Below are 15,178 nucleotides of genomic sequence, written 5' to 3' on the forward strand. Positions count from 1 at the left end.
ATAGTATGATTAGTAAGGTTAGTATGAGTATTCGAACACTCATGTCGCTTCCGCAAAAAATGTAGGAGCATATGTAACCAAAATGGTCGCACTTAATATTCCTGTGAACATGTCAAATCTTTTACAAGTGAATACGGTGCATAATTTCCCCAGTGCTCTGTCGTATGATGCCTTCCCGCTCACCTCGGTCTGTCCCCTACAGGTGTACAACGTGTACATGTCGGGCAGGCAGCTGTGCTCCAAGCGTTACCGAGAGTTTGCTATCCTGAACCAGAACCTGAAGAGGGAGTTTGCCAGCTACATCTTCCCCAAGATACCCGGGAAGTGGCCCTTCTCTCTGTCTGAGCAGCAGCTGGACGCACGCCGCAGGGGCCTGGAGGAGTATCTGGAAAGAGGTGAGGTGTTTGAGGAGAATAAGGGAGCAAAGGTAGTGAAGGAGGTATTGTAGAGAATTGAGGAGAGGTGTATAAGGAAAACACTCTAGGTTCAGGATGGCAACTTAATTCCATTCAATAATGTGTAACGCTGACTTGCGGATAGTGCCTATAGATCCAGCACCAAAGGCATCATATTACGCAGTATATTTCAGTATATTTCAGATATATACTGAGAAAACCAAACATTAAGAACACCTTCCTAATATTGAGTTGCACCCCACAATTTTGCCCTCAAAACAGAAGGCCAGCATCCCGGAGTCGCCTCTTCACTATTGACGTTGAGACTGGTGTTTTGCGGGTACTATTTAATGCAGCTGCCAGTTGAGGACTTGTGAGGTGTCTGTTTCACAAACTAGACACTCGAATGTACTTGTCCTCTTGCAGCGGGGCCTCCCACTCCTATTTCTATTCTAGTTAGAGCCAGTTTGCAATGTTCTGTGAAGGGATAGCCTTCATTTCTCAGAACTAGAATAGACTGATGAGTTTCAGAAGAAAGTTATTTGTTTCTGGCCATTTTGAGCCCGTAATCGAACCCACAAATGCTGATGACCCAGTTACTCAACTAGTTTAAAGAAAGCCAGTTTTATTGCTTCTTTAAAACCTCTTAGAACCACCCATCCCGGATCCGGGAGAATTATCATCAACAACGCTGAATAGCATAGCGCCACAGTCAAATAATATTACTAGAAAATATTCATATTCATGAAATCACAAGTGCAATATAGGAAAACACAGTTTAGCCTTTTGTTAATTTAATTTGTCTCAGATTTTTTAAATTATGCTTTACACTCACGAGACTCCCAGTTAGACAACAAATGTTCCTTTTGTTCCATAAAGATATTTTTCATATCCAAATACCTCCGTTAGTTTGGTGCGTTATGCCCAGGAATCCACTGGAAAGAGCGGTCACGACAACGCAGACAAAAATTCCAAATGATATCCATAATGTCCACAGAAAAATGTCAAACGTTTTTTTATAATCAATCCTCATGGTGTTTTTCAAATATCTATTCGATAATATATCAACCGGGACAGTTGGCTTTTCACTAGGACCAGGAGTAACAATGGCCGCCTCTCTCTTTTACTCACAAATCACTCTGAGAGCCCCCACCTGTCCACTTACGCAATATGGGCGTTCACGCTCATTCTTCAAAATAAAAGCCTGAAACTATGTCTAAAGGCTGTTGACACCTTAGGGAAGCCATAGAAAAAGGAATCTGGTTGATATCCCTTTCAATGGGCAATAGGGATGCATAGGAACACAGGGATTTCAAAATAAGAATCACTTCCTGATTGGATTTTTCTCAGGCTTTTGCCTGCAATATCAGTTCTGTTCTACTCACAGACAATATTTTTACAGTTTTGGAAACTTAAGAGTTTTCTATCATAATCTGTCAATTATATGCATATTCTAGTAGCATCTGGTCCTGAGAAATAGGCCTTTTACTTTGGGAACGTTATTTTTCCAAACATAAAAATAGTGCCTCATTGCTTCAAGAGGTTTTAATCAGTACAACAGTTTTCAGCTCTGCTAACCGAATTGCAAAAGGGTTTTCTAATGATCAAATAGCCTTTTAGAATTATAAACTTGGATTAGCTAACACAACGTGCCATTGGAACACAGGAGTGATTGTTGCTGATAATGGGCCTCTGTACGGCTATGCAGATATTCCATTAAAAACCAGCCGTTTCCAGCTACAATAGTCATTTATAACGTTAACAATGTCTACACTGTATTTCTGATTAATTTGATATTTTAATGGACACAATGTGCTTTTCTTTCAAAAACAAGGACATTTCTAAGTGACCCCAAACTTTTGAACGGTAGTGTACATGTAGAAAAAGGTAAAGTTACAATGCATGACTAATAAACAGAGTAGCAGCAGCATGACAATGTGGGGTGGGGACAATGCAAGTAGTCCGGGTAGCAATTTGAGTCTTATGGCTTGGGGGTAGAAGCTGTTAAGAAGCCTTTTTGACCTAGACTTGGTGCTCCGGTGCTGTGCGGTAGCAGAGCGGAACGGTCTAGGGATAGGGTGGCTGGAGTCCTTGGCAATTTTTTGGTCCTTCCTCTGACACCGCCTGGCATAAAGGTTCCTGGATGGCAGGAAGCTTGGCCCTGGTGATGTACTGGGCCGGACACAATACCCTCTGTAGTGCCTTGCGGTCGGAGGCCGTGCAGTTGCTGTACCAGGCGGTGATGCAACCAGGATGCTCTCAATGGTGCACCTGTATAACTTTTTGAGGATCTGAGGACCCATGCCAAATCTTTTCAGTCTCCTGGGGTGGAATAGGTGTTGTCGTGCCCACTTTATGACTCTCTTCGTGTGTTTGGACCATGATAGTTTGTTGGCTATGTGGACACCAAGGAACTTGAAGTTCTCAGCCTGCTCCACTACAGCCCTGTCGATGAGAATGGGGGCGTGCTTGGTCCTACTTTTTCTGTAATCCACAATCATCTTTTTTGTCTTGATCACGTTCAGGGAGAGGTTGTTATCCTGGCACCACACTGTCTCTGACCTCCCTATAGACTGTCTCATCGTTGTCGGTGATCAGGCCTACCACTGTTGTGTCATCGGCAAACTTGATGGTGTTGGTGTCGTGCTTGGCCATGCAGTCATGGGGGAACAGGGAGTACAGGAGGGGACTGAGCACGCACCCTGAGGGGCCCCTGGGTTGAGGACCAGCGTGGCAGATGTTGTTACATACCCTTACCACCTGGAGGTGTCCTGTCAGGAAGTCCAGTACCCACTTGCACAGGGCAGGGTCGAGACCCAGGGTCTCTAGTTTGTTATCAAGAAATTTGTGGAGTGGTTGAAAAACAAGTTTTAATGACTCCAACCTAAGTGTATTATGTAAACTCCCGACTTCAACTGTACACGTAGATGTACATACACACCCTGGGTCTCGACCCTGCCCTGTGCAACTGGGTACTGGACTTCCTGACGGGCCGCCCCCAGGTGGTGAGGGTAGGTAACAACATCTCCACCCCGCTGATCCTCAACACTGGGGCCACACAACGGTGCGTTCTGAGCCCTCTCCTATACTCCCTGTTCACCCAAGACTGCGTGGCCACGCACGCCTCCAACTCAATCATCAAGTTTGCGGATGACACAACAGTGGTAGGCTTGATTACCAACAACGACATCAGGTAGTAAGTTTTAAGTTCCTCGGCGTACACATCACAGACAAACTGAATTGGTCCACCCACACAGACAGCATCGTGAAGAAGGCGCAGTAGCGCCTCTTCAACCTCAGGAGGCTGAAGAAATTTGGCTTGTCACCAAAAGCACTCACAAACTTCTACAGATGCACAATCGAGAGCATCCTGTCGGGCTGTATCACCGCCTGGTACGGCAACTGCTCCGCCCACAACCAGAAGGCTCTCCAGAGGGTAGTGAGGTCTGCACAACGCATCACCCGGGGGCAAACTACCTGCCCTCCAGGACACCTACACCACCCGATGTCACAGGAAGGCCATAAAGATCATCAAGGACAACAACCACCCGAGCCACTGCCTGTTCACTCCGCTATCATCCAGAAGGTGAGGTCAGTACAGGTGCATCAAAGCTGGGACCGAGAGACTGAAAAACAGCTTCTATCTCAAGGCCATCAGACTGTTAAACAGCCACCACTAACATTGAGTGGCTGCTGCCAACACACTGACTCAACTCCAGCCACTTTAATAATGGGAATTGATGTAAAATATATCACTAGCCACTTTCAACAATGCTACTTAAAATAATGTTTACATACCCTACATTATTTATCTCGTATGTATACGTATATACTGTACTCTATATCACCTACTGCATCTTTATGTAATACATGTATCACTAGCCACTTTAAACTACTTTAAACTATGCCACTTTACATACTCATCTCATATGTATATACTGTACTCGATACCATCTACTGCATCTTGCCTATGCCGCTCTGTACCATCACTCATTCATATATCTTTATGTACATATTCTTTATCCCTTTACACTTGTGTGTATAAGGTAGTAGTTTTGGAATTGTTAGTTAGATTACTCGTTGGTTATTACTGCATTGTCGGAACTACAAGCACAAGCATTTCGCTACACTCGCATTAACATCTGCTAACCATGTGTATATGACAAATAACATGTGATTTGATTTAATTTTTGACAATAGTATGCGAGTTTAAACACCATGGGACCACACAGCCGTCATACCACTCAGGAAGGAGACGTGTTCTGTCTCCTAGAGATGAATGTACTTTGGTGTGAAAAGTGAAAATCAATCCCAGAACAACAGCAAAGGACCTTGTGAAGATGCTGGCGGAAACGGCTACAAAACTATGTATATCTACAGTAAAACGAGTCCTATATTGACATAACCTGAAAGGCCGCTCCGCAAGGAAGAAGCCACTGCTCCAAAACCACCATAAAAAAGCCAGACTACGGTTTGCAACTGCCATTGGGGACAACGATCGTACATTTTGGAGAAATATCCTCTGGTCTGATGAAACAAAAATAGAACTGTTTGGCCATAATGACCATTGTTATGTTTGGAGGAAAAAGGGAAAGGCTTGCAAGCCGAGGAACAACATCCAAATGTGAATCACGGGTGGGCATCATCATGCTGTGGGGGGGACTTTGCTGCAGGAGGGACTGGTGCACTTCACAAAATAGATGACATCATGAGAAGGGGAAATTATGTGGCTATATTGAAGCAACATCTCAAGACATCAGTCAGGAAGTTAAAGCTTGGTCGCAAATTATTCTTCCAAATGGACAATGACTCCAAGCATACTTCCAAAGTTGTGGCAAAATGGCTTAAGGACAACTAAGTCAAGGTATTGGAGTGGCCATCACAAAGCCCTGACCTCAATCCTATAGAACATTTGTGGGCAGAACTGAACCAGCTCTGTCAGGAGGAATGGGCCAAAATTCACCCAACTTATTGTGAGAAGGCTACCCAAAAGACATGGCTACCAAATACTAATTGAGTGTATGTAAACTTATGACCCACTGGGAATGTGATGAAAGAAATACAAGCTGAAAGAAATCATTCTCTCTACTATTTTTCTGACATTTCACATTCTTAAAATAAAGTGGTGATCCTAACTGACCTAAGACAGGAACTTTTTACTAGGATTAAATGTCAGGAACTGTGAAACTGAGTTTAAATGTATTTGGCTAAGGTATATGTAAACTTCCGACTTCAACTGTATGTGTATGTTCAAAGTGCAATATGTTAAGATGACATTTTGCTCTCTTCTTCTGTAGTTTGTTCTGTGCGGGTGATTGGGGAGAGTGACATCATGCAGGAATTCCTGTCTGAATCAGATGAGGTACGTTTGTGCAGGCAGGTTCCGTAGCTGTGTGTGACACACACGCACACACACTGATTCTCACCCTTTCTATCTCTGTTTGTCAGAATTACAATGGGGTGTCAGACGTGGAGTTGCGGATAGCCTTGCCAGACAAGACCACCATCTCGGTCAGGGTGCGCAAGAACAGCACGACTGACCAAGTCTACCAGGTATAACAAAAAATACCTATTGTATAATGTGTATACGATGTATAAATTGAAGGTAAAAGCCGAAGTGTTTATTAGTTTACTCCATTTGGGGGATCGGTGGTAGGGTTTGCGGGGAATAATAAAGGTTTAATTCTTTATAAAGTATGTATGTCTGTAGGCGTATGTGTATGTATAAAATGTATTTATATAGCCCTTCTTACATCAGCTGATATCTCAAAGTGCTGTACAGAAACCCAGCCTAAAACCCCAAACAAGCAAGCAATGCAGGTGTAGAAGCACGGTGGCTAGGAAAAACTCCCTAGAAAGGCCAAACCTAGGAAGAAACCTAGGGAGGAACCAGGCTATGTGGGGTGGCCAGTCCTCTTCTGGCTGTGCCGGGTGGAGATTATAACAGAACATGGCCAAGATGTTCAAATGTTCATAAATGACCAGCATGGTCAAATAATAATAATCACAGTAGTTGACGAGGGTGCAGCTAGTCAGCACCTCAGGAGTAAATCATTAACAGTATCTCTACCGCTCCTGCTGTCTCTAGAGAGTTGAAAACAGCAGGTCTGGGACAGGTAGCACATCCAGTGAACAGGTCAGGGTTCCATAGCCGCAGGCAGAACAGTTGAAACTGGAGCAGCAGCACGGCCAGGTGGACTGGGGACCGCAAGGAGTCATCATGCCAGGTAGTCCTGAGACATGGTCCTAGGGCTCAGGTCCTCCTTTGAGAGAGAGAATTAGAGAGAGCATACTTAAATTCACACAGGACACCGAATAAGACAGGAGAAGTACTCCAGCTATAACAAACTGACCCTAGCCCCCCGACACAAACTACTGCAGCATAAATACTGGAGGCTGAGACAGGAGGGGTCATGAGACACTGTGGCCTCTTCCGATGATACCCCAGGACAGGGCCAAACACGAAGGATATAACCCCACCCACTTTGCCAAAGCACAGCCCCCACACCACTAGAGGGATATCTCCAACCACCAACTTACCATCCTGAGACGAGGCCGAGTATAGCCCACAAAGATCTCCGCCACGGCACAACCCAAGGGGGGGCGCCAACCCAGACAGGAAGATCACATCAGTGACTCAACCCACTCAAGTGACACACCCTTCCTAGGGACGGCATGGAAGAGCACCAGTAAGCCAGTGACTCAGCCCCTGTAATAGGGTTAGAGGCAGAGAATCCCAGTGGAGAGAGGGGAACCGGCCAGGCAGAGACTGCAAGGGCGGTTCTTTGCTCCAGTGCCTTTCCGTTCAACTTCACACTCCTGGGCCAGACTACACTCAGTCATATGACCCACTGAAGAGATGAGTCTTCAGTAAAGACTTAAAGGTTGAGACCGAGTCTGCGTCTCTCACATGGGTAGGCAGACCATTCCATAAAAATGGAGCTCTAGGAGAAAGCCCTGCCTCCAGCTGTTTGCTTAGAAATTCTAGGGACAATTAGGAGGCCTGCATCTTGTGACCGTAGCGTACGCGTAGGTATGTACGGCAGGACCAAATCGGAAAGATGGGTAGGAGCAAGCCCATGTAATGCTTTGTAGGTTAGCAATATCTCATTTACGTAATTCACACCCGAGTCGATACTTTGTAGATGTGTCGTTGGAGGCGATCCCAGCTTTGAGTCGTCGTGGGTATGTCTATCAGCTTTGTACAGATTTTCTCAAGCTCTGTTACGTTAGATGGGGAGCAGCAGTGAACAGCAGTCTTCCACAGATTTTCAATGGGATTCAAGTCTGGAGTGCACTCTGAAGCATGTTCTCATCAAGGATTTTCCAGTATTTGGCTCCATTCATTGTTCCTCTATCCTTACCAGTCTCCCAGTTCCTGCTGCTGAATAGCATTCCCATAGCATGATGCTGTCACCACCATTCTTCACAGTAGGGATGGTGTTAGACAGGTGATGAGCTGTGCCTGGTTTTCTCCAGACATAGCGCTTTGCATTCAGGCCGAGGAGTTACGTTTTTCTCATCAGACCACTTAATCTTTTGCCTTTATGTTCAGAGTTTTTCACGTCACTTTTTGCAAACTACGGGCGTGCTGTTATTTGCCTTTTTGCTCAGGATGGCTTCCGTCTGGCCAGTCCCATAAAGCCCAGATTGGTGAAGTGCTGTAAAGACTGTTGTCCTTCTGGCATATTCTCCTATCTCAGCCAATGAACGCTGTAGTTCTGTCATTGGGTTCTTGGTCACCTCCCTGACCAAGATCTTTCTTTCCTGGTTGCTCAGTCAGTACACCACTGAATACACCCTTGATTCAACCAATCAACTTCTATATTAATAATACATTTTATTTTAAGCGCTTTTCGAGACACCCAAAGTCACTTTATATGCACAAGAAAATCTGCAGGATAAATATAATAAAATCTCACATTAAAATAAGTGTACATAAAAGTACACTAAACATAAGGACAGATGAATAATGGAAATATTAATGAAATCATCATGGGGCGGCAGGGTAACCTAGTGTTGGACTAGTAACCGGAAGGTTGCAAGTTCAAACCTGCGAGCTGACAAGGTACAAATCTGTCGTTCTGCCTCTGAACAGGCAGTTAACCCACTGTTCCGTCATTTGAAAATAAGAATTTGTTCTTAACTGACTTGCCTAGTTAAATAAAGTTCAAATAAAAATCAAGACCCTGGTTAGTTGAATCATCTGGTGGGTTAATGTTGGGACAAAGTTTGCACTCATAGGACCAGAGTGTATAACACTAGATTAATATAAATGCATACATAGCTCTTATGTGACTGAATGGTGCATGACTATCAATAACTAATGGGCCGCCACTGTACTTTCCCTGTCTCCATCCCCCAGGCTTTAGTGATGAAGGTTGGTATGGACAGCATCATGGCCAGCTACTTTGCCCTCTTTGAAGTCATCAACCACTCCTTTGGTAAGACCATTCATCTGTTTATTCATTCATTCCTCTGGAGTCCACAGCTAGTCCATGTACCGACCCCTTTCACGTTTACTCTTCTGATTACAGTTGCATCTCAGTAGTCTAAAGTGGCTTCCTCTCCATGTCTCCTTCCCATCAACTGCACTGATCTTCAAACACAGAGAAATTGAAATGAAAGTAGCCACCAAAACACCAAAACATGTTTCTGCCATGCCGTCTCCTCACAGCCTATGTTTCTCCAGATCTGTGCTGATGACAGGAAGGTGAAACCTCTTAGTCTATTGAGACTAAGAGACTTAACCACCTCTCCCCATTTCCCTAGTGAGAAAACTGGCCCCCAACGAGTTCCCCCACAAGTTGTACGTGCAGAACTACACATCGGCCGTGCCGGGTACCTGTCTGGCCCTCCGCAAGTGGCTCTTCACCTCTCAGGAGGAGGAGCTGCTCAGGGACAAACCTCTGGCCGTTCACTACTGCTTCCACCAGGTAAGAGCTCTCTCTTGACTGTCGTTCCAACTATCGGTTGGAGGCTTAAAATACTTCAAACTTTCAAATCTGGCTGACAATTGTTGTAGTCCAGACCAATGCTCTGCCGTGCAGAAGAAATATGAGCCTGCTCAGAGAAGCATGAGATTAAACTTCATTCAACTTTCTAGAGTTTTCTCCTTTAGTTAACACTATCAACATGCTCTACTGTTTGAGTGGCGCAGCGGTCTAAGTCGCTGCATCTCAGTGCAGTCCCTGGTTTGAATCTAGGCTGTATCACATCCGGCCGTGATTGGGAGTCCCATAGGGTGGCGCAAAATTGGGGAGGGCCGTTGTTGTACAGTTGAAGTTGGAAGTTTACATACACTTAGATTGGAGTCATTAAAACACGTTTTTCAACCACTCCACAAATGTCTTGTCCTAACCGACTTGCCAAAACTATAGTTTGTTTACATCTACTTTGCATGACACAAGTCATTTTTCCAACCATTGTTTACAGACAGATTATTTCACTTATAATTCACTGCATCACAATTCCAGGGGGTTAGAAGTTTACATGCACTAAGTTGACTGTCTTTAAACAGCTTGGAAAATTCCAGAAAACAACAACATGGCTTTAGAAGCTTCTGATAGGCTAATTGGAGGTGTACCTGTGCATGTATTTCAAGGCCTACCTTCAAACTTAGTGTATCTTTGCTTGACATCATGGGAAAATCAAAAGAAATCAGCCAAGACCTCAGGGGGAAAAAATGTAGACCTCCACAAGTCTGGTTCATTCTTGGGAGCAATTTCCAAATGCCTGAATTTACCACGTTCATCTGTGCAAACAATAGTATGCAAGTATAAGCACCTTGGGACCACGCAGCCGTCATACCACTCAGGAAGGAGACTCATTGTCTCCTAGAGATGAACGTACTTTGGTGCGAAAAGTGCAAATCAATCCCAGAACAACAGCAAAGGACCTTGTGAAGATGCTGGAGGAAACGGGTACAAAAGCATCTATATCCACAGTAAAACAAGTCCTATATCGACATAACCTGAAAGGCCGTTCAGCAAGGAAGAAGCCACTGCTCCAGAACCGCCATCAAAAAGCCAGACTACGGTTTGCAACTGCACATGTGGACAAAGATCGTACTTTTTGGAGAAATGTCCTCTGGTCTGATGAAACAAAAACAGAACTGTTTGGCCATAATAACCATCGTTATGTTTGGAGGAAAAAGGGGGAGGCTTGCCAGCCAAATAACACCATCCCAACCATGAAGCACAGGGGTGGCAGCATCATGTTGTGGGGGTGCTTTGCTGCAGGAGGGACTGGTGCACTTCACAAAATACATAGCTTCATGAGAAGGGGAAATTATGTGGATATATTGAAGCAACATCTCAAGACAAGACATCAGCTTGGTTGCAAATGGGTCTTCCGAATGGACAATGACCCCAAGCATACTTCCAAAGTTGTGGCAAAATGGCGTAAAGACAACAAAGTTGTGGTATTGGAGTGGCCATCACAAAGCCCTGACCTCAATCCTATAGAACATTTGTGGGCAGAACTGAAAAGGCGTGTGCGAGCAAGGGGGCCTACAAAGCTGACTCAGTTAAACCAGCTCTGTCAGGGGGAATGGGCCGAAATTCACCCAACTTATTGTGGGGAGCTTGTGGAAGGCTACCTGAAACGTTTGACCCAAGTTCAACAATTTACACAGGCTATGCTACCAAATACTAAATGAGTGTATGTAAACTTCTGACCCACTGGGAATGTGATGAAAGAAATACAAGCTGAAAGAAATCATTCTCTCTACTATTATTCTGACATTTCACATTCTTAAAATGAAGCGGTGATCCAAACTGACCTAAGACGGGGGATCTTTACTAGGATTAAATGTCAGGAATTGTGAAACAATGAGTTTAAATGTGTTTGGCTAAGTTGTATGTAAACTTCCGACTTCAACTGTATGTACGTGTATGAATGTGTATGTTCTTAACTGACTTGCCTAGTTAAATTAAAGGTGAATATATATCTAACTCAGCAAAAAAAGAAACATCCCTTTTTTAGGACCTTGTCTTTCAAAGATCATTTGTAAAAATCCAAATAACTTCACAGATCTTAATTTTAAAGGGTTTAAACACTGCTTGTTCAATGAACCATAAACAATTAATGAACGTGCACATGTGGAACGGTCGTTAAGACACTAACAGCGTACAGACAGTAGGCAATTATGGTCACAGTTATGAAAACGTAGGACACTAAAGAGGCCTTTCTACTGACTCTGAAAAACACCAAAAGAAAGATGCCCAGGGTCCCTGCTCATCTGCGTGAACGTGCAAGGAGGCGAGAGGACTGCAGATGTGGCTAGGGCAATAAGTTGCAATGTCCGTACTGTGAGACGCCTTAGACAGCGCTGCAGAGAGACAGGACGGACAGGTGTCGTCTGTGCAGTGGCAGACCATGTGTAACAACACCTGCACAGAATTTATACAGGTATTATAATACATTGAACACCACACATTTGGTGCTACTGTAGGCAGAATGATAGAACAGCTATTTCCATGTCATAATGTTATGGGATGCATTTCTCTCCATTGCTTTTGATGGTAGGCCACTGGTAGATCTACATTGATTAAATAGCCACAGTAGCCAACTTTAACTTAAAGCAGGTACAGCCTCTGTTTTCACAGTAAACGCGTGCCAGAAGTTGCACAGAATTTTCACATAGTTCAGGTTTGCACTCAGCAGACCTGAAATTTGCTCAGGGCCCCCCAAAAATGGAGGTAACATTGTTCCAGACCTACTCTGTCATATAGCTAGCTTTATGTTTTATTTTGTTTGTTTTGCTTTTCAAGAGCTTTGAGATTCTGTCTGTAGTTGAAACATTTCTGGGTGACTTACTGGTCCTGAGTCAGGGGTAGCCTACTGTGTCAAAACGGATCTGTGGTCAGTTTGAATGAGATTACATATGCGTGCCACTGCTCTTTGCTAGTTTAGATGAAATGTGGCCTCTAACAAAAGCCTCTTTCTCTGTCTGCTAAGGCATTGGATGACGTGAAGAAGGGATTCATCAAAACAGAAGACAAGTCTTACCAGCTGACAAAACTGGCAGAGCAGCGCAAGATGGCCATGGTTAGTCCCTTTTTCTAATCTCTTCTTTCTCTTCTTTTCCCATTGCAAGTGGTCCACTGTAGCTTAGTTGGTAGAGCATGGCGCTTGCAACACAGGATAGTGGGTTCGATTCCTGGGACCACCCGTACGTAAAATGTATGCACTATGGCGCTTTCGATAAAAGCATCTCATAACGTACAGTGTGAGTGTGCCTTTCTTGTCGCTGTTATCTGTCCATTGCTGACATAATGTGTAGGTGTATTAATCTGTATATTGTATGTGTACGTTCCTGTTTGGTGTCTACCTGTGTGGTTGATGGCGGTCTGTTGTCTTGTATCTGTCAGTATCTGAGTCTGCTGCGCTCCTGTGAGGGATACAATGAGGTCATGTTCCCCCACTGCTCCTGTGACTCCCGGAGGAAGGGCCACGTCATCACGGCCATCAGCATGCACCACTTCAAGCTGCACGCCTGCACAGAGGATGGCACGCTTGAGGTGAGTGAGATTGGATTATGAGTACCCTGACTTATAGCGTGTGTGCGGCGCTTCTATCACACACAGAACAAAATGAAAAACATTTGAGTGTGTACACACTGGCTCATGCTGTGTGTGTGTGTGTGTGTACTTACCATTCTCTCTTCTGCTTCATCAGAACCAGGTGATATCATTTGAGTGGGCGGAGATGCAGCGCTGGGACACCGATGAGGAGGGCATGGCATTCTGTTTTGAGTACGCCAGGGGGGAGAAGAAACCTCGCTGGGTCAAGATCTTCACACCATACGTGAGTCTACAATACACAACAGACAAAACACACTTGGACAGCTCACATAAAACTCTGGGTTAAGATAGCCAGCCATTAATGGAATACAACAGGATATAGAAATGGAGAGTGGTGTCTGTCCCAAATGGCATACTACTTTTGACAAGAGCTCTGGGAATAGAGTGCAATTTTTGGGACATTGACACTGTTGATAAAAAAAAATAGATTTGGAGCTTTCTTCTAACAAAGTGAGTGTCGTCTCTCCCCAGTTCAACTACATGCACGAGTGCTTCGAGAGGGTCTTCTGTGAGCTGAAGTGGAGGAAACAGGTAAGAGTTACACCCTTCTCCAATACACAACTAATTGGATGTATCCCAAATGGCACCCTATTCTCTTTATAGTGCACTACATTTGACAAGGGCCCGTAGGGCTATAGGGCCTCATAGCTGTTGCGTGAATTTCACAATTTACATTTAGAGACTTGCTGCATGTTTCCCGTTCTAAATCAGCATTGTTGTAAAACTGTGAACGAGCAATAAAACCCCGCCTGGAAAACGCCTCTGTTCACCTTTCGTGGTGACAATAACGCCCTATATTTGCTGTATGCAAAAAACGAATTGTGGTTCAATATTTAGTTTATCAATAGATTATTATCTGGTTGATATGCCCTGCCTTGGTCTAGGCTCTGAGATGAATTGGGCACTGATGTCACGCTCCTATCGAACAGCAATACTGCCTACCAGTACTGTCAAATATTTTCTATAAGCTACTGGTCTATTGACTGTGTTGGCAGAAAGTTCTAATCTTTAGCAGTAATCTATGCTCTTTAGCAGTAATCTATGCTCTATCTGGAACAATTAAAAACTTGATGCATACTTCAATGTGAAAGATCAGCTGTTAAATTCGAATGTATTATAAACCACTTGAAATATATATAACCTATCTAGTTACTCTAGCTATTTATAATTCAATGAGATGTGCATGGTAATTTGTTGTATGTTTCCTTCGGAAATATGAACCCATTACGGCCAGAAAAGATGGATTATAAAAATAGGAAACGATGCCAGTCAAAGGTTTGAACACACCTACTCATTCCAGGCTTTTCATTTATACTATTTTCTGCATTGTAGAATAGTTAAGGCATGAAATAACACATATGGAATCACGTCTTAAACAAATCAGAATATATTGAGATCTTCTGTTGATTCTAAATGTAAAACACAGATTTTTGCTCTTCTCACAAATGGCAAATGGTTGCATTCTTGTTAATGTTGTAGTTTTTTATGGATAACCTTTTCATCATATCCTCCATTTGCACAAAAGACTTACTTGCCAGCTTGCAATACAATATTTCAACCACGAGCAGATGTACGTACGCAAGGTCTGAAGTTTGCAGGGAGATGAGCACATAAGTAAAGTTAAAATTTCTACTTTTGTGTGAACTGGCGCATGCACATTTTGGGGTATATTTTGTAAGTGAGGCGCCTGGTCAAAAGTAGTGCACTAATATAGGGAATAACAGGTTTTTTTTCTGCATCAAAAAGGGGTTTAGGCAGGGGGTGTGGCAATGAGCACAGTTGGAAAATACTATTCATGCATACAGGGAATGTCCGTTTTTCATTACGAGCTTCGTGGAAACATGCAACAATAGCAAGTCTTAGTCTTACATCCCATTACATTTTAACATGGAAGTAGCTGTTCTATCATTCAGCCTACAGTAGCAGCCAATATGTGGTGTTCAGTGCCTACATTCCATCAGACTTTTGGTGGGAAACTTGTCCTTCAGACAAGGTGACTGAAAATGTTGTTTGATGCATGAAACCACTTTACAAAATACAATCTATTATTTTTCCCATCCCATCATTACAGAAAATCAAATTATGCTACCCTCTGCCTGTTGGCTGCTTAGCTTATTCAAGTCCGTATGAAATACAACACTTCCCTTTTAGACATAAAAAAGCTCTTTACCTGACTTGCCTTTCTAAGATGGCTAG

At 43.7% G+C, this 15,178-nt stretch overlaps 1 protein-coding gene across 2 annotated transcripts in view; it reads left to right on the forward strand.

Moving 5' to 3' along the window:
• Positions 1 to 15,178, forward strand: part of LOC124013396 (sorting nexin-27-like) — a 33,721-nt gene that overhangs the window by 15,624 nt on the left and 2,919 nt on the right. For both annotated transcript variants that reach the window (XM_046327710.1, XM_046327709.1), the window contains exons 3-11: positions 203 to 395; positions 5,693 to 5,757; positions 5,844 to 5,948; positions 8,761 to 8,839; positions 9,168 to 9,331; positions 12,357 to 12,446; positions 12,770 to 12,919; positions 13,077 to 13,205; positions 13,454 to 13,513. In XM_046327710.1, the coding sequence (XP_046183666.1) occupies positions 203 to 395; positions 5,693 to 5,757; positions 5,844 to 5,948; positions 8,761 to 8,839; positions 9,168 to 9,331; positions 12,357 to 12,446; positions 12,770 to 12,919; positions 13,077 to 13,205; positions 13,454 to 13,513 (1,035 nt within the window). The remainder of the gene's footprint in view (positions 1 to 202; positions 396 to 5,692; positions 5,758 to 5,843; positions 5,949 to 8,760; positions 8,840 to 9,167; positions 9,332 to 12,356; positions 12,447 to 12,769; positions 12,920 to 13,076; positions 13,206 to 13,453; positions 13,514 to 15,178) is intronic.

The sequence above is a fragment of the Oncorhynchus gorbuscha genome, linkage group LG24 (assembly GCF_021184085.1).
Source record: "Oncorhynchus gorbuscha isolate QuinsamMale2020 ecotype Even-year linkage group LG24, OgorEven_v1.0, whole genome shotgun sequence".
NCBI classification, from domain to species: domain Eukaryota; kingdom Metazoa; phylum Chordata; class Actinopteri; order Salmoniformes; family Salmonidae; genus Oncorhynchus; species Oncorhynchus gorbuscha.